This window comes from Globicephala melas, chromosome 3 (genome assembly GCF_963455315.2).
Source record: "Globicephala melas chromosome 3, mGloMel1.2, whole genome shotgun sequence".
In the NCBI taxonomy this organism is placed as follows: domain Eukaryota; kingdom Metazoa; phylum Chordata; class Mammalia; order Artiodactyla; family Delphinidae; genus Globicephala; species Globicephala melas.
In genome coordinates, this window is record NC_083316.1 from 169,029,082 (window position 1) to 169,051,886 (window position 22,805).

Genomic DNA, 22,805 nt, shown 5'->3' on the forward strand with positions numbered 1-22,805 from the left:
GTCCCGGCCTGCAGGCCTCAGAGTGGGCCCCGCGGCCTATGGGGGCCTCCCCGCCGGCTTTTCGGCCCGGACGCCCCCAAACCACCTGTGCCAAAGCCCCCCTGGAGCCCGCGGACGCCCCGAGTTCAGCCCAAGGCCGCGCGCTCACCGCCCGGGCCTGCGCTGGGGCCGGCGGGGGGCGGTGGACGGCCGCTGCCCTGACCCGCTGGCCCGAGGTGTCCACCAGTGCCCGGCAGGGCCCGCAGCCAGGCCGCGGAGCAGGCGGGGGTGAGAGCCAGGCCGGGTGGGAAGAAAAAAGAAACTTTTCTTTGAAAGTGATTCCGAAGCAGGTTGGCTGGGGCCCAGGCGGCCGGCGGCAGGGCCGAGGGAGATGGAAAGTGTGGTCCAGACTCGAGGAACGCGACGGGTCAGGAAGGACAAGGCGGGGGAGGCCCGGGCGGGGGCCGGCGTCCGGGAGGTCACCCCGGCCGTGGCCTTCTGCCTCTCGGCCCTGACGCCTTATCCAGATTTCCCCCGGGGGCGGATGAAGGTCGTGAAAGCATCTTGCTTTTTTCCCTTGGATTTGTCCAAACAGCCCCTGGAAGAGTGTCGCCTGGGGGTTTTAGATACTGTGTACCAGGATGTGGAGGCTCAGAGAAGGAACGTAGCTTTGCTGAGGTCACACAGCATTGGTGAGACTGACATCCAGTTCTCGTTATTGCTGGCCTTGGGAGCCTGCGGTCTTGAGCCTGCAGGGGCAGGATGGGGCGTCTCCAGGGAGAGTCAGGGTTTGTACTGGAATTGCTTGAAGCCCAGGGCAATTTCCGTCCTGGTCCTCCTGCTACACTACCAGGGAAGTCCAAGTTCAGTCTAGCCCGAAGCCTTCGTGCTGTGACTCAACTCCTGGCCCTCCTCAAGATGACCGGGAGGAAGCCTTGACGATGAACCTCATGCGGCAGAACTTTGTGTCTGTTTTGTTCCTTGCTGTGTCCCTGGATCCTAGGACAGGGCCTGGTACACAGTTCGTGCTCAATACGTGTGTTAAGTGAAAGAATCATCGTTTCCCCTTACGCTTGGGTTTGCACAGACAGTCATATGGGATGGGGGTAGAGACTCAGGACACAAAACAGGTTGTAACGTAGGTGGACATACGCGGGAAATCCTTGTCACACTTCTTAGAAGGGATACGAGGACGTGAAACCCAGATTTCCAGAGCGTCAAGCCCAGGTCCTGTGGACACATAATCCCCCCCCTTCCTTGGTCTCTTGGGCAAGAGAGGGAGCTAGACCAGGCAGGCATTTGCAGGAAAGGCATTCCAGGCAGGGAACAGCATGTGCAAAGGCCCTGGGGCAGGACTCTGCCTGGCATGTTGGAGGAACAGTGAGGAGGCCCGTGTGGCTGGAACAGAGTGAGTCAGTGGGAGAGAGGGAGGAGGGGAGGGCAGGGAGGGGACGGGGCAGGTCGTGCAGGGCCTTGGGGAGGACTTGCGACTTTCATACGTTTAAAGACCCAGACTCAGTCCAGTGTGATGAGAGCTAGGACAAGGTTTGCACAAGGGGCCAGGGGAGGGTGTTCCAGAGAAGGAGACGTTAGAACCGGGCTTGGAGAGATGGTTGGAGTTTGCCTGAGAGCGAGAGGGGCAGGGAAGGTTCATGGCAAGAGCGAGAAGGATGAAGGCCAGGGTCGCGTGTACGGTATGGCCTTCCAGGACAGAGAAAGTTGAACCTCAGCTGGCGATGTTTAAAAATGGCTGGTGACACTGGGGAGCTGGGAATTCCAGGGCCTGGCTTTGGGTCTCTCTCTAGCTGGCTGGCGTTGGGAGGCGGACGTGGCAGCAAGGCAGAGCCAGCTACATTTGGAAGCCCGCTGAGGTTGGAAGAGAAATCCTGTGGGCGAGCTCACTGTGGCAGCCGAGGCGGGCCCAGCGGACGCACCGCTGGGCCCCAGTGGGAACCCTAGGCTCTCCCGTATCCCGCCAGGTTTAAACAAGTGCGATTATGGTATCAGCAAGTCCTGTCCTTTGTAAATCCCAAAGATAAATTAAATATGACCCCTCTGTACACCCCAGGCCATCACCCTGGGCCAGGCTGTTAGGCCCACCGGGATGTTTGCCCACCCCTCCCTGTGGACTTCCAGCCTCTGAGAGTCCAGAATTCACTCAGCAGCCAGACTTTTTTAATATGTGTGTGTGTGCGTGTGTGTGTGCGTGTGTGTGTGCGCGCGCGCGCACGCGTGCACACTTTATTATAGTAAAATATATATAATATAAAATTCACCATCTTAACCATTTGTAAGTGCACAGCTCGGTGGCATTAAGTACATTCACACTGTCATGCAACCATCCCCACTGTCCATCCCTAGAACTTTCTCATCGTCCCAAACTGAAACTCGGTCCCCATTAAACACTCCCCAGGCCTTGGCCCCCACCATCTACTTCCTGTCTCTATGGATTTGAGTCCTCTAGGGACCTCCTGTGAGTGGAATCAGTCAGTATTTGTCCTTCTGCGTCTGGTTTATCTCACTGAGCATCATGTCCTCAAGGTTCATCAATGCTGTAGCGAGTGTCAGAATTTCCTGCCTTTTTAAGGCTGAGTAATATTCCACTATAGGGATGGACCACACTTTGTGTATCCGTCACCTGTTGTTGGATATTTGGGGTGTTTCCGCCTTATGGCTACTATGAATCATGCTGCTGTGAACATGGTGGGCAAGTATCTGTTTTCAATTCTTTTGGGCGTATACGTAGGCGTGGGTCACGTTGGTGATTCTATGTTTAACTTTGGAGGGACCGCCAAGCCATTTTCCGCTATGGCTGCACCATTTTACATTCCCATCAGCCGTGCACGAAGGTTCCAATTTCTCCACACCCTCATCACCAGAGACGTTTTAAAATGTAGCATAGATCATCGCCCTTGAGACTAAAACCCAAGCTTCCCACGCGGCCCGCGGGGCCCCGAGTGGTCTCATGTCTCCCCGCTGTGTGTACGTGCTGGGGCCACGTGCTCTCTCTGTTCCCCAAACATCCGATGTTTGTTCCTGCCCCGGGCCTTTGCACTTGCTGTGCCATCTGCCCTCAGCTCTCCCCGTGGCTGGCTCCGTCCCATCCCTAGGCCCTTAGAGAGGTTTCTCCTGACTTTTCCGTCAAAAGTCACCTCCCCCACCCCCAGCCACTGTCTGTCCTCTCACCCAGTTTCATTGCCTCGGTGGAACTTAGAACCACCGAAATTATCTCGGGCTCCTTCTGTCGGCTCGTTTCCTGTCTGTCTCCCCCGCCTTGGCTCCCTGCCATTTCCCCAGTGCCTGGCAAGTGGTAGGTGGTCGGTAAACATCTGGGACATGAATGCCGGGGCGGTGCCTGGATCTCCCAGTTAGGAACTGCGGGAGCCTCAGCAACCAGGATGGAGGGAGTTGTCTGGTGCAAAGGGGGCGGGTGCTCTGGGCCGGGAAGGGCTGGACCGGAGGCCACGGCGGCGCCTTTGTCATGGGCTGGGACAGACCAAATTTGGGCTCGTGGCCACGGACAGGAAAGAACAGTTTGTACACTCCGTCAATGGGATCCAGTTTACATTTCTATTGTCGGTATGGTCATGTGTTTGTTTGAGGGAAAGGCCACAGGCGGTGGTGACGTTCAGGCTGCCTGTGAACACCCGGCGGACCCGGGAAGTCGAGAATACTGGTCCCAGGCCAAACCAGGGTGTCACTTGAAACACAGCCGCTGTCCGGGGCCAGTCTCACTTATACTAGCATGAGTGTGGTTAGCTCTGCTTCATGCATCGTGCTGGAGAGCCTTGTGTGTGTATCGGAAAAAAAGACCTTTCAGGAAGGTCCTGGCGTGAGGGGAGAATGTGAGGCACATAGATACAGAAGGAACCGTGTTGTGGGCAGAGGGAACCACATGTGCAAAGGTCCTGGGGCAGGACCAGGCATGGTGTTTTGGAGGAACAGCGAGGAGGCCCATGTGGCTGGAGCGGAGTGAGCGAGGGGGAGAGAGGGAGGAGGGGAGGGCAGGGAGGGGCCGGGGCAGGCCGTGTAGGTCCCTGTGGGCCACGGGGAGGACTTGGGCTTTTACCCCCAGGGAAGTGGGAGCCCTGGAGGGCTGTGGGCAGAGGGGGGACAAAGGTCGTTTAACTTCTGAGTTTGGAAAAATGCTGTCACCCAAACAGTATTTATCCCTTTGTGATTGGCCCCTCCCCTCCCGGGGCTCCTCTGATTTCAACCTCACACCCGTATAAAGTAAGGCAACAATGGAGAAAGCCTACTTTACAGACATGGAAGCAACCTAAATGCCCATCAATGGAGGAATGGATAAAGAAGATGTGGTACATATATACAATGGAATATCACTCAGCCATAAAAAAAGAATGAAATGATGCCATTTGTAGCAACATGGATGGAGATTATCGTACTAAGTGAAGGGAGCCAGACAAAGACTAATATCACACGCTATCACTCACATGTGGAATCTAATTTTAAACATGATATCAATGAACTTATTTACAAAACAGAAACAGACTCAAAGATCTCAAGAACGAACTTACGGCTACCAAAGGGGAAATGTGGTGGGGAGGGATAAATCAGGAGGTTGGGATTAACATACACATACAACTATGTATAAAAGACTCAGAGGGGAGAGAGGCCCGACTAGTCCCAGGTCACACCCCGGGTTGTGCCAGGGCTGGGGCTTCAGCCCAGGTTTCAGGGTATGACTCCAGCTTCTAAAAGATGCCCCAAGGTCATACGAGTTTGGAACCTGGAGCCTCTTCCTCATGACCCCAATGCATTTGAAAGACTTTGAAGAGTCCAACAGCTGCCCTGAGAAACCTGCAGCGATGCTTCTGCTTTTTGACCGTGAACCCCATGCTCGGGTGGAGTCGGCAGACACCCCCAAGGCACACCCATAGAAAACCCCCTGCCCGGCAGCGGAGAACGTGCATTTTGGTTCCGTGGTCCTGCTCTGGCCTGTTCGTGTTTTCCTCGTGCGGTCGGGAATGAACGCCTGATCTAAGCAGGGCTGCAGAAAGCCACGTATTCAGGGATGGGCCGTGGGGGATCTGGGGGACAGCGACCAGGTCAGGAAAGAACTCATTAACAGGCAAACGTTTTAAAGCCCGTGATCGACATGATATAAAATTCAATAAGACATTCAAGAATATTCCCCCCCCTTTTTAAAAATAAATCTTATTGGAGTATAGTTGATTTACAGTGTTGCATTAGTTTCAGGTGTACAGCAAAGTGATTCAGTTATACATATACATATATTCATTCTTTTTCAGATTCTTTACCCATATATAGGTTATTACAGAATATTGAGTACAGTTTCCTGTGCTATACAGTAGGTCCTTGTTGGTTATCTATTTTATACATAGTAGTATGTGTATGTTAATCCCAACCTCCTGATTTATCCCTCCCCACCACATTTCCCCTTTGGTAGCCATAAGTTCGTCCTTGAGATCTTTGAGTCTGTTTCTGTTTTGTAAATAAGTTCATTTATATCATTTTTTAAATTAGATTCCACATGTGAGTGATAGCGTATGATATTTGTCTTTGGCTCACTTCACTTAGTATGATAATCTCCATCCATGTTGCTACAAATGGCATCATTTCATTCTTTTTTTACGGCTGAGTGATATTCCATTGTATATATGTACCACATCTTCTTTATCCATTCCTCCACTGATGGGCATTTAGGTTGCTTCCATGTCCTGGCTACTGAATAGTGTTGCAGTGAACACTGGGGTGCATGTATCTTTTCGAATTATGGTTTTCTTGGATATACTTTTGAGAGGAGCAGATGAAGCCTGGTCGGCCCATCAGCTTTCCTTGCTGTATGGCCTTGGGTAACTCACTTACCCTCTCTGGGTAACCCATGGTTGTCAGCCGCGATCGAGGATTGCTGGAGGGTGTTAGACAAAACTGTTAAATACGTAGCCTGACATCTGGTGTTCTGTAAGCCGTCTGTGCTTAGCAGTTACCATTATTATTGTTGTTATTGTTATTATTATTATCGTCATCATCATCCCATATCTTCTCACTCTACACCTCAGCGCCCACCTCAGTGAGGTGGAGGTGCTCTGAAATTTCCCTGGCCTGTGCGTCAGGGTCTGGGGCCTCTGCTCCCATGGACAGTAGGATCTGGGGGCTCTGCTTCCATGGGGTGCTTTTCAGCCTAAGTGGAACAGAGCTATGCAAACAATTTATCTGCCCCCAGCTGTCCCCAGCACCACAATTAGTGACAGAAGGGACCTTTGGCAAAAGCAGAGCAGCAGGGGACCCCCAGCTGGGGCCTTTATCTGACTGGTCAGACAACAGCGTCCAAACACAGTGGGTCACTCCAAACCACCGATAAGAAAGGAGTCCTGGAGTTGGGGCAGGACCAACTGAGCCCCCTCCAAGGGCCCACTGGACACCTCCTAGTCAAAAGCACAGGACCTGACTGTGAGGCCTTGGGGTGTCTGGGGGTTGATCCCAGGCCCATCGGTGCCACCTGGTGCTGCCTGAGTTTGCATATGTCGCCTGCCTCTCTCTGTGCCTCAGTTTCCCCATCTGGAAAATGGGGATGATAATCGCATATCCCTCTTGGGGGAGTTTCGAAGATTAGATGAGTCAGTGGAGGGGAAACTTGTGGCTCAACATAGTCAAAGGAGTGAATCACCACGTATTAACTATTGGAATGTACCAGTTCACACGGTGTGACCTTGACGACCCTCCCAGGAGCTCCAGTCACAGCCGCTCACTCACCAGGGGCTGCCAGTCACATCTCTGGGTTGGATGGCCTCCCTTGCACCTGGCACAGCCTGGAATTGTACTCCTGGCTTATTTGCTTACTTCTTCATTGCCTGTCACTCCACCATTAGGATGTCAGTGCCGCGAAGGCAGGGAGTTGTGTCCATCTTGGTTGCTGCCGTGTGTTAGACACATGGCACCCTGGAGGTGCTCAGCAGTCAGTTTGCCAAGTGATCAAAGGAGAGAAGTGAACGGTAGTGCAGTTCAGCTCTAATTTATGGATGAGGAAATGGAGGCTCAGAGATGTCAAAAGTACTTGCACAAGGACACACAGCAGAGGTTGGCAGACTTTCAGGGAAGTGAATGCCTTAGACCTGGTAGGTCACCTGCAGTTTCTGTTGCATACTCTTCTTTCTCTTTTGACAGCCCTTTAAAATTGTACAAGACCCTTTTCTTTCATTATTGCCTCCCCCTGAGGAGCCCTTTTAGACAGTTTTTTTTCCCTAATCACTTCACCTCATGAAATTTTAATAGCACAGGTATATTATATATCTATTTATATACTGTATCTATATCTATTTATCTATGTTTTATAAATAAAAAGAGCAAAAGTGTTTAGCCCCCTCCATCGCCCCAAGAACCAATTTTTTGCCCCTACTGAGAACGGATGGATCTGGAACAGAGTCCCTCCGCCTCGGCACTGCTGACACTGGGGGCCGGATGACTCTGGGGGGCTATCCCAGACCAGCCTCCCTGTCCCCGCCCCCTCAAGGCCAGGAGCCCCCCAGTCGTGACAAACACAGATACCCCCAGACATCGCCTTGGGGTGCAGGATCACCCCAGTTAGGAACCTCTGCGCTAGGCGGACGGTGTCTTTGAATTGACATCAGCTTTGGGACATAGACTCCCTGAGCCGGTCCTCAGTTCACCAACCTCATCCGTTGGGTACATTTAATCAGATGGCGCTGCGGAGCTCCTAACACAGTAAAAACTCAGCAAATGAAAGCTGCCCATTTGGGGCCTGGGGCATCTTGGGGCATTGGACATTAGCTGGCCTTTAGCATTATACACTCTGGGTCCATCTGTTCAGACCGAAGGAAGGTCCATTTTAGGACCGGGCCTCTAGATGGGAGGAGGAAGAATTATCGGTGTCTTCTTTGTTTTTTTTCCCTTGATTTTTCACGGAAAAATCCAGAGCAGCTCAGCCCGATAGAACTTTGTGTGGTGATGGTGGGCGTATTCGGTGCCGTCCAGTTCGGTCGCCACCAGCCACGTGTGCCTGTCGAGTATTGAAAGGTAACTGGTGCGGCTGAAGTCCTGAAACTTTAATTTCAATTTAGCCAATTTAAATTTCAAGTTGCATGTGACTCGGGGCTCCCGTACTGGACAGCTCCAGAAGACAGGGTTTCCAGGAGCCAAATGACAGGCAGGTGGTCAGCAGGTGGGTGAGAAATAGTTCACGGTTTTAGAGATGATTAAAGATAAGATGGCAGGGACTTCCCTGGCGGTCCAGCATTAAGACTCTGTGCTCCCACTGCAGGGGGTGGGGTTCAGTCCCTGGTCAGGGAACTAAGATCCCACATGGCCTGCGGCATGGCCAGTAAGATGACACAATAAAAAGGAAGGAGATTCTGACACCTGCTACAACGTGGATGAACCTTGAGGACACGATGCTCAGTGAGAGAAGCCAGACACAGAAGGACACACAGTGTGTGATTCCACTCACAGGGGGTCCCCAGAGGAGTCACATCCACAGAGACAGGAAGTAGATGATGGGGGCCAGGGGCTGGGGGAGGGGTGGGGAGTCAGCGTTTCATGGGGACAGAGTTTCAGTTTGGGAAGATGAGAAAGTTCTGGAGATGATGGTGGGGATGGTCACAAGATACTATGAATGTACTCAACGCCACTAAACTGTACACTTAGAAATGGTTCAATGGTAACGTTTATGTTGTGTATATTTCAACACAATCTAAAAATCAAATTAAAACAATTTTTAATGAGATGGCCTATAATTACAGCATCATATTATTTAGAGACTACACTTATTTAAATTTAAAAAGAACTACCAGGAGTATAGGAGAAAAAAGAGAGAGAGCTTCTTCAGCCCAATAAAGGGATCTGCAGAAACCACAGCTAACATTATTCTTAGTGGTGAGAGACCGAATGGGTTCCCCCTAAGATCAGAAGCAGGATGAGGACACCTGCTCTCACCACTTCCAGTCGACAGGGTTCTGGAAGTCCTAGTCAGTGAGAAAAACCAAGAAACAGAAATCAGAGGCATACAGATTAGGAAGAAAGAAATACAACTTGCCCTATTTGCAAGCGACATGACGGTTTTCATAGAAAATCCCAAGGAATCTACCAGAAAAAGAAAAAGACTCTTAGAACTAATATGTGAGTTCAGCAAGGTTGCAGAATACAAGATTAACACCCCCAAACCAATCGCATTTGTAAATGCTAGCAATGATCAATTAGAAACCAAAATTAAAAACACATTCATTTACGATTGCTGCCCAGACCTACCCTGTATTGAATGTCAACGTGGCACCAACCCTTTTACACTTGTTATTTACTGACCTGGAGACCCAACAAACCCTGGGAAGTGAGTTTTATTATAGTCCCATTTTACAGATGAGGAAACTGAGTCTCAAACAGGTGATATGGCTGGGCTGAGGTCAAGAGCAGTGAATAAGGGCTCCAGACTAGAGCCAGCCATAGCCTAGGGCCATGGCTTTCAAGGTACAAAGTAATAGCACCCAAGACAGAAACAGCAAGGAGATAGCAATAATAGTAATAAAACCCTCCTTCCAGTTGGTGAAGTGCTTACTGCATGTCAGCCACTGTTGGAGGCCCTTGATTGCATTCATTATCACCTTTTCCCTCCCGAACAGCCTCTGAGGGAGATTCTGTCATTGTGCCCATTTCACAGATGCGGGGAGTGAGGCACAGAGAGATGAGGGGTGGCGTCTGAGGCCCACAGCCTGGGCTGCCTGGTTCCAAAGCATAAGCACACAGGCGGCGCTCAAGAAACATCCCCCTTCTCGGGTAGGCCCCTGAGTGCCAGCCGGGCACTGTTGCCCGCTGAGTGCGTGTGGGTGCTGGTTCCGGAAGAGGGTCTGTGCCCAAGGCCTGGAGCCCGACAGCTGGCTGCCCGGGCTGGGCCCTTCCCAACCCAGTGGCCACCCGTGCCCAGCCATGCGGCCATCCAAGCAGGACGGGCCGGCTCCAAGGGGCCGCTGGCTGCCCGAGCCCGGGAGTGGCCACAGGGCACGGGGCCGAGCCGGGCACAGCCCTCTCACCACTGCCCAGCCTGCCCAGCCTAGTCGGCCACGCAGGGGCTGCTCAGCCCAGCCAAGGAGGGCTGCCTGCATCCGCTCCTATCGTGGATGGGGAAACTGAGGCAGGTGGGGCCGCTCCTGTGCTGTTTACAGCATCTCTGAGTCTTGCCCGCAAGTAGGTGCTCAGCGCACAGCGTGTGCAAAGGCAAAAGCGCGATGCCAGGCAGACGGCGAGGGCCCAGTGACTGTTGTGCGAAGTGTCATCGTTATTATTATCCCCAAAGCAACCCTGGGTGCACTGAGGCCCCAGCAGGGGAAGTGACCCCCGCCCCCGGGACCACGTGTCCTTGGAGGTTCCCAGAGCTGGGATGGGAACGCGCGCGTCTCATCGCAGAATCCAGGCAGCTCACGCAAGCGCCTGCTGGATGTCGGGATGTAAGCACTAGCTACCGAATTAAAACAACAAGGGGCAGGGGAATTCCCTGGCGGCCCAGAAGTTAAGACTCTGCCCTTCCACCGCAGCGGACACGGGTTCGATCCCTGGTCAGGGAACTAAGATCCCGCAAGCGGTGCGGACAAAAAATAAAATAAAATGATACACTACTGTGTAAAAAAACAACAGCAAGGGGTGTGGGGCGGGGCACTTTTTCGTCATTCTAACCCTCCCTTTTCCTTGCCTACAAAATGGGTACACTAACAATGCCAGATTTGCGGCTCTCTTCATGATTTAAGGGAAAGTATGAAATGAGAACAAGAAAAAACATCTGTGGTCATCTTAGGGACTTAAAAATAACAGTAATAACAATAACGGGGTGGATGTCACCATGGATCTAGAGCTCAGTATGCCCTAAGCGCTTCATACGTATCAGCTCCTTGCCACCTCCTGGCAACCCAGCCAGGCCTGTGAGATGCTTTCGCACATTTGAAGAGAAAACTCTGAGGCTCAGGGAGGTTAAGCGATTTGCCTAAGGTCACACAGCAATTAGCTCTGGGCCTTGGAGTGTGGCAGGTGGGAGGGGCCTGATTCTCTTTCTCTGGCATTTGATGGTGATTCCCGCCACCTTTGTCCTTGACCTGAGAGACAAATGGGGGAGGGGGGCTAGGGGTCCTGTCTGGCTGGGCTTGTCCATTTCCTCTCCCCCGCAGTCTGGGGTGGAGGGTGTGAGGGCTGCAGAGGGGCCTGGCTCTACTCGCCCTCCATCTAGGCCTCCGGAGCCAATAACGCTGAGCTCAGCGTCTGTCTGCTTCACCCGGCTGCCAAGGAGCCTGATTATTTTTAGATAAGACGGAGGGGCGGGCGCCGGGGTGGGAGGGAGCCCCCAAGCCCGGCGGGTGGGGCCGGAAATGTCACAGCTGCAGAAATATGGCCCTCGGCCCCCTCTCCGGGGATCCTGAGTGGCAACCCAAGACCACAGGCTGGGCCCCCAGGACTCGGAAGGCAGAGGCGGTGGGGAGGGGGCCCGAGGGACCAGGGACTCACCTCTCTGGCCCTCTGTTTTCCCGTCTGTGAAATGGGCGTGAGAGTTCCCACCTCATATGGCAGAGGCAGGATTAAATGAGTTATCCTCACTTGACAGATGAGGAAACTGAGGCTCAGCGAGCACTTCCCCACGACTGAGCCAGCCCCTCCACTCGGGTTCTCGCCATGGTTCAGGACACAGGCAGGCTGGCGCTTAGTGACCTCCGACGTCCATGACCCCCTGGGGCAGCAGCCAGGGAGGGGGCCGTGCCATGCTCCAGACCACGGCGCCGGCCCAGCCTAGCACTGGGCTGATGTCTCCTCCCCTCCTGAGTGGGGGTCCCTGCGATGTCACAACTCCCCCTCCCTGTCTTTGCAGATGCAGAGCAAAGTGGCAGTCCCCGGGCGGGGATGGGCTCCGACCAGGAGGACAGCAAGCCCATCACACTGGGTGAGTCTGGAGGTGGCGGGGTGGAGGGCACGGGCCCATCCCCATCTTTTCTTTAGGAATCGTTTCCGGAGCGCCCCCTGTGGGTTCTGTGTGGTCCTGCGTGAGCACCTGAGTCACTCCTCCCAGCCATGCTGTGGAGTAGGTGCTGCAGTTGTCCCATTTTGCAGGGGCAGGGACTGAGGTCTGGAGACGAATATGGGCCTTCCCAGGGGCATCCAGGGAGCCGGGGTTGGAACCCCCGACCCTGAGCTCCGGCGTCTGGGCTCTGAGGTGCTCCCCCCATGGGAGAGGCCCTGGTGGGCCCTGCAGTCTCATGGGACATTGAGTGGATGAGTAGGACAACTCAGTTCTGTGTTGCGGGTGTGGGAGCAGAGCCAGAAGGACAGAGAGGATTTGGAAGCTTCAGAGTCCCTGCTTCTACTCTGGCTCCCTGACTACTCCCTCCCACAGTCTGTCCTCCTGAAGTGGTCAGAGGGTACCCGTGAGCACCTGAGTCAGGCCCCGCCCATCCTCTGCCCACAGCCCTCCAGGGTCCCACCTCCCGGGGGTAAAAGCCCAAGTCCTCCTGCCTTCCTCTCCTCCCCTCCTCCCTCTCCCCGCCTCGCTCACTCTGTTCCAGACACACAAGCCTCCTCGCTGTTCCTCCAGCACACCAGGCACCACCTGCCCCAGAGCCTCTGCACGTGCTGTGCCTGCGATCTGGACAGCTAACTACTTTCTCTTGCTCCAGATCCCCCAGGTCTCAGCTCAAATGCCTCCCTCTCAGAAAGATCTTCCCTGAGCCCCTCAGCTCAAGCAGCCTCAGTCACTCTCAATCTCAGCCCTCTGTTTTATTTCCTTTCGAGGAAGTTAGTGATCGCGTATGTATTTGCTTAGTTGCTTAGTGATTGCAAATGTGTTTGCTTCTCACCTAGTGGAACATCACCTCCTCAAGGGCAGAGGTGTTTGTTTTGATCACTGCTGTGTCCTCAGTACCTAGAACAGGACCTGGTACACACTAGGTGCTCAAAAACCATTTCTAGAAAGCAAAAAAGGAGAGAAGGAAGGATGAAGCAGAGGGAAAAAGAGAAACCAGAGGGATTGTATATTAGGGGCAAGGAAGGAGGAGAGATGAAAAGGGAGAAAGGAAGAAACAGCCAGTGGGTGAGGGCATCCCCGTTGGAAGGTCCGTCACAGGCATGCACAGGGAGGCTGGATGGTTCCAGGAGTTTCACAGGCCCCCAGGCCACACCTCACTGGCCATCTGTGACCCGAGTCCTCCTTGACCTCCTGTGATCCCCAGGCGCCTCCCTCCAAGCCAGATGTTCAAGGCAGGCGGCGGGGGCCATGGCGCTTGGCCTGGTCCCGTGGGGAGCTCCAGCGTCTGGTAGAGGAAATCACTTCCTCCCCGCCCGCCAGGGAGTCCCCTGGAGATGGAGCTGGGCGAGCACTGCACAAACAGGAAACCCCGGTGGGGGTGGGGCGGAGGGGCGTGCTGAAAGCAGTCGGCCAGCTGGGTCAGCAGGAAGTGGCCACGGCCACTTCCCCCTGGACACTGGGAGCCACCGCCCTGTCCTCCTCGGGATGTTGTGGTCCTGAGCCTCCCATCGTGGGCCTGGGCAGGTAGTAATTGCTCAATGAATGGTGGACACAAAGCTCATAAGCAGGGGGCTTGGGTGGCAGACAGCTGAGGAGCTGGCCACCGCTGTGAGCTCCCTGCGGCCACTGCTGCCCCCTGGGGGCCTGGACAAGAACTGCTCCCACCCCCTCCCCCAAAGCCGAGAGCTGCCGTTCTGTGGGTCCCACCTCCACTCTGACCACTCTCTCTGGCTCCTTCAACTCCAGCCCTGTTGGCCTCCGATTTGCCAAGTGCATCCCACCCCCAGGCCCTTTGCACAAGCCACTCCCGCTGCCAGGAACATCGTAACCCACAGGGAGGTGGCAAACGTCAAGTTTAGTATCATCCTCGTCGGGGCAGCCAGTTCTCACCAGGCAGTTTCCCTGTGCCAGGTGCTGTCTGGGCACTACCCAGATTTTCACCCACGTGTTCGCCTTATCCACCCCTACCTTGAGATCTTGGTTGAATGTCACCCTCCCAGGGAAGCCTTCTCTGAGCCCTTCGTGTAAAATAGGTCCCCTCCCCAGCAGGCTCTCCCGACCTTGACTGCCTCACCACTGCCTGACACATCTCACATTTAACTGAATCGTCTTTAATAACTTTCTTTTTAAATTGCGGTACAACACACATAAAGTGTAGAATTTTAACCCTATTAAAATGTACCGTTCAGTGACATTAAGTACATTCACAGAGCTGTGCACCCATCACCTCTGTCTAGTTCCAGAACATTCTCATCAACCCACAAAGCAACCCCATCTCCATTAGTCACTCCCCCTCCCCGAGTGACCGGGAACCCACTCTCTCAGTGGATTTGCCTGTTCTGGACGTTTCCCATCAATGGAATTACACAGTGTATCCTTCTGTGTCTGGCTTCTCTCACTTCCCTCGTGTTCTCAGGGTCCATCCACATTGTAGCGAGTGTCAGGGCTTCACCTCTTTTCACGGCTGAGTGACGTTCCCGTGTGTGGAGGGACCACATTTTGTGTATCCATCATGGTTGATGGACATTTGGGTTGTCTCCAATTTCAGCTACTGTAAATCATGCTGCTGTGAACATTCATGTCCAAGTGTTTTTGACTTCCTGCTTTTATGTGGCGTCCTTCGCCCACCCTGGGCTGTGAGTCCAAGAGGGCAGCTGCTCCTGTACGTCTTGTTCCCCACTGTGTCCCCAGTGCCCAGCTCGGGGCGGACACTGGAGGTGCCTGGTAATGGGTCCTGCCTGTGAGGGTCTCCGGGTGTGACAGGCCTGCTCCCAGCTGTCTTGGGTGGGCCAGTGCTCCCGCCCTCTCGAGGCCAGCCTCAGTTTCCAAATCCATGAAGTGGGTCTAAACAACCCCAGCCAAGAGAGGAGGGTCCCTCTTCCTTTGACATTAGGCGGGAATGGGTCTGGGCACACTGGGGATTTAACTGCTGCCTGTGGACCCTCCATTCACCCCATGGTTCTGAGCCCCTGCCGTTTGCCAGGCTCTGGTCCGGGCACTGGGGACACCACAGAGCTCACAGCCTGGACGCAGAAGGCTAAGAGACTGCAGCATTGCATGGGGTGATGAGTGAGGCAAAGGAAGCAACCTGGTCCCTCCTAGGTAGTAGCATTCATAGCTCACAACCACCCGAGATGACAGGGTGTATGGTCCCCACTTTTGAGATCAGGGAGCATCAAAGCTCAGGGAGGTAAAGTGACTTATCCAAGATCACACGCCGATTGGGCAGCTGAGATGTGAACCCAGGTCTGGCCTCCACTTGTGTGCGCAGCCTGCCATAGCACGGGGGCTCCCGAGGAGGGCTGGGAGGCGGTGTGAAGCCCAGGCTGGAGAAGGGGAGGCTGGCTGAGGCTGCCGTGAGAAGGACTGAGCAGAGACTCAGGAAAGGAGATCCGCTCCAGCTGTGTTAGGGCAGAGGAGTCCCCGTAGGCTTGGAGGGGCTGAGCTGGCCATCCTCCTGCTGCAGGGCTGTGGTGGTTGGGGAGGGGGGTAGACAGGGTGACTGGCCAGGCTGGGTCCAGCCCCCGGAGTCTGGGCAGCCTGGAGGTGTCAAGGGGGGGAACAGACCCAGCTCAGCTGGCCGCCTGCTGACCCCCATCCTTCCTCTCTTTTCCAGACACCACCGACTTCCAGGAGAGCTTCGTCACCTCCGGTGTGTTCAGCGTCACTGAGCTCATCCAAGTGTCCCGGAGTAAGTGTCCCCGCCCACCCTGTGCTGGGACCCGAGGTGGGGGGGTGGGCTCACACAGGGGAGGACTGTTGGAAAGGAGAAGTGGCTTCGGGATGGGGGCTCTAAGAGGGAAAGGGACTCGGGGAAGGAGGAGGAAGTAGCCCATCACCCTGCCCCCGTCCCCCACATCCTCTCCAGCCACCCTTGTCACCAAGCCTAAGTCTCTAGGAAGGTATCCAGGCCTTTCCCAGAGTCTAAGGTCAGGGTGACATGCTCTTCCCCAGAGAAGACTCCAGATGCTGGGTGGAAGGGCTAAAGAACCTTCTGCCCCAGTATCCCCCATTCCTGGGACCTCCCTCACCCCCCCCCAGGAGACCCCAGAGGCCCCCCCCCCGCAACCTATTTCACCTCTTGTCCTCTTGCCTTACCTATGGACCTGCTGGGGACCTACCCCCATCCCCAGACACCCCCATTTGAATCCTACCCCAGGGACCTCTGGGCACTATCCTGCCTTAACCTTAACCCTTGCCCTCCCCATCCAGATCAGCAGAGCCTGGCCTCTGAGAGTTCTGGGAAGCTTGGCCTCCAGCTTTGTCTATGCTTCTGCCTCACAGTGTGACCTTGGCCTCTCTCAACGGCCTTGTTCTTCTGACCCATCGTATAAGGCCAGTTTCAGCCAAATTAGGAATCAGGCCAATCTGGGAAGCGGTTCCTTTTCGTTCTGCCAGCCCCAAGATGGCTCTCCCCACCCCTCCAGGGCAAAGTGCAGCCCTGGACCTTGTTCCTCCCTCATCCTCCTCTCTGTCGCCCTCCACAGCACCTGTGGTGACTGGAACAGGACCCAACTTCTCCCTGGGGGAGCTGCAGGGACACCTGGCATATGACCTAAATCCAGCCAGCACCGGCATGAGAAGAACGCTACCCAGCACATCCTCCAGCGGGTATGTCCCCGGGGCCCCACCTCTGGGCACCTCACGCCCCCCCCCCCACCTCCATCTGGCCCCAGCTGGTTCATTCCTCTCCCTGTTTTCACGTTCTACCTGGGAAACTCTTATTCATCTTTCAAAACCCAGCCCCCAAGTGACTCTTTCCCCAGCCCTGACATCCCACGCTGGGCTCCCACAGCCTCGAGTCCTACAGGCCTAGCCCCTGCGACTCCATGAGAACACAGACATCGCTTCTTGCTGAGATATGCTGAGATATGCTGTGTGATCGTGAGCCGGTCACATTCTGTTTGCCTCGGTTTCCTCACCTGCTAAGTGGGACCATAATCCTACCAGGTTGTTCTGAGGATTACAGTAGGTCAAGCGATCAGCCAGGCTTTCAGGGCTTTAGTCTCCACTCTGCTAGCTTGCTAGCTTGGCCCTTTGCTGAGTCCCTCCCTGCCCCTGGCCCCAGGTGTCCCACCCAAGTGATGGGCAGGTTAAAGCGGATGTCATCTGAGAAGCAGCCGAAAGTCCGCGACTCGCGTGACGTCTCGCGATAGCACCCTCCTCGCCCTGCCCCCTAAGAGCCGGAAGTAGCAAAGCCCGCCGGGCCCGTCTCCGTGGTAACCGGTCTGCTGGCTTCTTTCCTCGCCCCTTAGGAGCAAGCGGCACAAATCGGGCTCGATGGAGGAAGACGTGGACACGAGCCCCGGCGGCGATTACTACACCTCGCCCAGCTCTCCCACGAGTAGCAGCCGCAACTGGACGGAGGACATGGAAGGAGGTGGGGCTGGCGACGGGGGCTGACCGACCTTCCGGTCTGGGTTACCGCGACAGTGACTACGTGTTCCGGCAGGCACTGCGCGGGCACCCCGGGGCGGAGAGTCGGCCTGGAGCCGCGGGGCCTCCTGGGAATTGTAGTCTCGCAGGCTGCGCGCGGTTGCAAGTAAAGTCCGGGTTCGCGTTCCCGGAGCTCTTCGGTTCCTCTCTGGCCGGGGAGGATGGAGATTATCCCTTGCCCGACTTTCCTGCCCTCCGCCTGTTAACGGCCCATCTCTGTGGGGTTCCTGCTATACAGAATTGACTCAGTAGCGATTCTGATCAACAGGGTGCTTCATCCTCGGGTCTGCCGTAGACGCTCAACTACAGCGTCCTGATACGTGGGTTACCTTTCCACTGGGGTCCTCCCTGTAGTCCTTTTTTTTTTTTTTTTTTTTTTTTGCAAGATTCCCATCTCCATGGGATCTTGCTCTCTGTGAGTCCAGTTCCATAGGAGCCCCGCCTCTTTTCTTATAGCATCCTTTTCCTGGTAGATTTTCTTGTTGCTCTTCTGTCTTCATAGGGTCCTCTCCAGAGTGTCTGTTTCATGGGGCTCCTGTTCTGTAGGGTCAGCAGTTCCGTAGAAGCTTTTTTCTGTTGAGTGCTGGCTCCTCCTGATTCTTTGTTTACTTACCGTCTCCCTAAGGGCATTCTCCAAAGATTTCCCTTCTTTGGAGTTTACATCTCCATCACAAGGTTCTCATCTAAAGAATCCCTTTCTGGGAAGTCCCTGGTGGTCCAGTGGTTAGGACTCGGTGCTTTCACCACTGCTGTGGCCCGGATTCAATCCCTGGTAGGGGAACTAAGATCACGCAAGACGCGCCGCGCGGCCACAAAAAAAAAAAAAATCCCTTTCACCTTAAGATTCTGCTCTTCAGTGGGCCAGCGTTTCACTTAAAGGAAATGGTTTGCAGAGGAGCCTGTGGGGAGGATGCCCCTGGCATTCCTCAGATTCTCAGCGGGGTCTGTGCCCCCCAGCTTTAGAAGCATGTCTCTACCCGGTCCCTTATCCCTTAACAAGGGTTCACCCCACCGTATAGCCTAGTGGTTATGAACGTGGACACTCGAGTCCCCCAGCCCTTGCAGCTTCCTGGTGACCCCACCTCTCTGCGCCTCGGCTTCTTCATCTGTAAAATGGGGGTGTTAATACCTGCAGTACCCACCCCATAGGTTTATTGTAGGGATTAAGTGAATTAATGCATTTGATGTCCCTAAAACAGGCCTGGCACATAATAGGTACCCAGTATACCTTAGGATTTGTTTTCTTCTCTCCCCCTCCTCCTCTTTCCCTCTTCCCTGTAGAGTCTGATTTCTTATAAAGATCTGTCTATACAAAGTGCCATACCTATAGGATTCTTGAAAAGCAACATAACATTACAATTAAGAGGGCAGGTTCACTATAACAGAAAAGAATCTGATTTTTATATATATATATATATATATATATATATATATGTACACACACACATATATATATACTTATATATATGGAACTGAAACATTTTGCTGTATACCTGAATTATTGTAAATCAACTCTTCTTCAATAAAAGAAAGAAAGAGAGAGAGAGAGAGAGAGAAAGAGGGCAGGTTCAGGCATCAGAGAGACCAGGGTTCAAATCCCGGCTCTGTCTTTGGCTGTGTGGTGTGTGGGCTGTGTAACCTTGGGCAGGTGACTTAACATCTCTGAGCCTCGGTTGCCTCATCTTCAAAGTGGGAGTGATGAAAACCATCATTCTTTTGGAGAGTTGGAAGGAGGACACGATAGAATGTGACTTAAGCAACCACCTGGCACATAAGTGACCAGGAAACAGGAGAGTTTCTTTGGTGTTCATGTCTTTATAAAATTTCCATCTCTTGGAATCGGTCTCTAACACAGCTGGTTGTGACATTTGAGGTCCCAAGCCTCCTCCCTCTTCCTCATTGTGGGTTCCCAGGTATCTAATGCTGGGAGGACCTCTCTATTTATTAGGCTTTAACTTTTTTTTTTTTTTTTTTTTGCGGTACGCGGGCCTCACACTGTCGTGGCCTCTCCCGTTGCGGAGCACAGGCTGCAGACGTGCAGGCTCAGCGGCCGTGGCTCACGGGCCCAGCCGCTCCGCGGCATGCGGGATCCTCCCGGACCGGGGCACGAACCCATGTCCCCTGCATCGGCAGGCGGACTCCCAACCACTGCGCCACCAGGGAAGCCCTGGGCTTTAATTTATGGGTCAGAGTGTCTCTACGGTTCTGTCTCTGTGGGTTCCCTATCTTTCTAAAGTTTGTCTCTATAAAGACCTGTATTCAGTAAGCTTTAAGTCTGATTGTAGATAACAGAAAATACAAAAGGAAGTGCATTTCTCTCACAAATAAATGTCCAGCCATCAGCCGCCCTGGGCAAGTGTGATGTGAGGGACTCAGTCTCCTGCCTTATGTGCCACTGAATGTGGTTTTCATTCCTACCTCATGGTCCAAGATAACTGCTGGAGCTCCAGCCATCATGTCTGCTTTCCAGCCAGCAGGAAAGAAGGGTCAAGTCTGGGCATGTCCTCTCACTTTAAGAATAATTTTCAGAAGATGCACTTACCCCTTCTGCTTATCTCTGGGCCCCTGAGTTAGTTCTAAGGCCATACTCTGCTGCAAAGGATGCTGGGAAATGTAATCTTATTTGGGTCAATTATGTTCCCATCTCACATCAAGGGTTCTGTTACTAAGGAAGAAGGATAAAACAGATATTGGGAGACAGTTAACCTCTGCCCTATCATTTACTGATTGGGAACTCAAAAGCACTTCTCACTAACACTGTGATTGAAGAGGTTGTCTACATATAAAATCAATACTACTTGGAGCTGAAAGACAGCCTGTGCTGGTGTAGCCACAGCAGCCCTGAGAGGAAAAATTATAGCTTTAATTGGAAAAAGAGAAAGGCTGGAAATAAAGAACCCAGCATTCAATTCAGGATGCTCAAAAAAGAAAAACAAAATTTTAAAAGGAAGGAAATGCTAGAGAGAGTCACTGGGGCTTGATCCAACCTTCCTACACTGAGAATAAAGTGGCCATGATGGGGGAGGACAAAGAGGAAGCCTGTACCAGCTTCTGGTGTGTGATGGGGAAATCACAGAGCTGGAAGGGAATACCAGAGGGGGTCAGTCCTCCTATAGCTCCCATTGGTTGCCTCAGGTGATGGCAGACTCACTCCCTCCTGTGGGAGTCTCAGTACAAACCTCTAGTGTGTGCCTGCCCCTGCCTTCCGGGTGCTCACAGGCTCGTAGGGAGATGTGAATTCTATCTTTTCCTCCCTCTCTTCTCCCTCCCTCTTCTTCCCCTTCCTGCCCATCCTTCTCCTCCTTTTTCTCCTCTTCCTGGTTTCCTCCGGCTTCCTGTTTAGACAGTCCCCAATTAGCTGTTCATTAAGGGGGTTAAGCTGATTAGAGTACTCTCTCCCTTCCTCCGCTGTGGCCACCATGGGCAGCGCCCAGCTAACCCCCCAGCCCTAGCCTTCTCACTCCGGTGCCCTGGAGGGGCAGAGGCCTGGGGGAAATCTTGCCAGCCCCGCCCAGGCAAGACCCCTGCAGCCACATCTCTCAGACCCCATACACCAGCTTCCAGCCCTTTGCCCCTTCCGTGCCCGGGCCAGGAGCACCAGGAGTGCCCTTTATCCTCCTGGCCACATCCTCCCAAGGCCTTCCCTGATTACCCAGCCAAGCGGGGCAGAAAGGGGGTCCCAGAGTGCTTTGCTCTTGCTGCTTCTGTGGCCCTCCCCCAGGGGACATGGGCCTCCCACAGGCAGTTATTATATGGAGTGAAGCAGGGAACTCCAACCTCTCTCCTCTCCCCCCATCTCTTTCTGAACTTGGAGAGCAGGAGGGGGTGGCAGAGCGCGGCCTGAGGAGTTACAGAGTTGCCTTTGAATCCCAGCTCCACCACTTCTTGGCTCCCCAGGACCTCCCAGAGGGTCAGTTCTGCCCCCAGAAGACACTGGGCGGTGTCTGGGACGTCTCCGGCCATCATGACTGGGGGGCTCCTGGCATCCAGTGGGTGGGACCAGGGACGCTGTTCCACACCCCACAGCGCCCAGGATGGGCCCGCTGAGGATGACCGGTGTCAGCAGTGCTGGGGGTAGTGGGCGAGGCCATCCCACGTGTTAAGTGCCCGGTGAGTGGTGGCCAATCCCAGCAGAACTGCGCTCCGTCCACCCACCTGTACACTCCGCACACTCTCTGCCCACCCTGTGTTCCGGGCCCTGGAGACCCAGTGGTTGCCTGCAGTGGGCCCCCCAGGGGAGCTGGCACTGCAGGGGGACAGGCTAGTTTGTCAAGCAGACGGGTGGGTGCTCAGATGGGGGATGTACAGGCCCACCTGTTAGATGAAGCGTATGTGCTTAAACGGGGAACAGACAGGCACGTGTGACAGGCAAGTGGAAAGATACTTGGGGGTGGGCACGTACAGGCACGTGCGTCCGTTAAGGTTTGTGTCTTCGACGGGGGACGTAGGGGTGCCTGATGCTTACGTGGAGATATGTATGTTAATCAGAAAGATGGCCACTCGGATCGGGGAGGTCAAGGGCACGCCTGTTAAATGGAGAGACGCGTGCTTTGATGGGGCATGCATGGGCACTGTGTTAACCAACTTCGGTTGCTCATGTGGGGCCGTTCCCAGCATGTTTGTTCAGATGCAGGAACGCAGGCAGGAGAGTGACTCTTTCTTGCAGCGCCGGGGGCCCCCCGCCCCCCTCCTGGACCCTGGCTCCCAAAGACCCCATCTCAGGAAGCTCTAGAAGGGCCTACGGAGGTGCAGCTGGGGGCAGGGTCCACGCCGGGCTATTTCCATCCAGGACAGGCTGTTCTAGGAAATCCTAAGTGAGCGTCTGACAGCCGTAACCTCATTCCCCCTGCAGCCCTGAGCCAGCCGGGAGCCCAACACAAACACACACACACACACACACACACACACACACACGCACGCACGCGTGCATGCACGCACGCATGCACGCACACACAGCAGGGCCAGCCTCCTCCCTGCCGGCTGCCCTGGATGCCACCAGCTCCTCCCGTCCCTGGGAAAGCCCGGGCCTGCACCCAAGGCCCCGCTCGGCCGCCAGGTCCCTCTGGGCCGCCAACTGCATCCCAGGACACGCTCCCCCGCCCCGCTCACACACTGATGCGCACCCAGAGCCAACCAGGGCAGCAGCGTCTGTAACAGCAAAAGCAGATGGTGGCCTGAGTGCCCATCGGGGGGCTGGTTCCCAGAGCTGGCTCACCCCTGGCCGTGCCATCGCAGAGAATGAAAGCACCCCACATGGAAATGCCACAGTGGGGGGGGGAATGCAGCAGCATCTCTGGTGGGACAGCCCTGGGGACCCACGCAGATGCTCACTCACAGAACCATCAACCCGAGACCCCAGAAACAGTGGTAGCGGGCCTCGGAGGAGGGCAGGGGTCCTAAC

At 54.4% G+C, this 22,805-nt stretch overlaps 1 protein-coding gene across 5 annotated transcripts in view; it reads left to right on the forward strand.

Annotated features, from left to right (window-relative positions):
- NFIC (nuclear factor I C) overlaps window positions 1-22,805 on the forward strand; it is a 66,491-nt gene that overhangs the window by 30,843 nt on the left and 12,843 nt on the right. For all 5 annotated transcript variants that reach the window (XM_030845492.2, XM_030845490.2, XM_030845488.2 and 2 more), the window contains exons 3-6: window positions 11,819-11,890; window positions 15,585-15,659; window positions 16,456-16,579; window positions 17,224-17,348. In XM_030845492.2, the coding sequence (XP_030701352.1) occupies window positions 11,819-11,890; window positions 15,585-15,659; window positions 16,456-16,579; window positions 17,224-17,348 (396 nt within the window). The remainder of the gene's footprint in view (window positions 1-11,818; window positions 11,891-15,584; window positions 15,660-16,455; window positions 16,580-17,223; window positions 17,349-22,805) is intronic.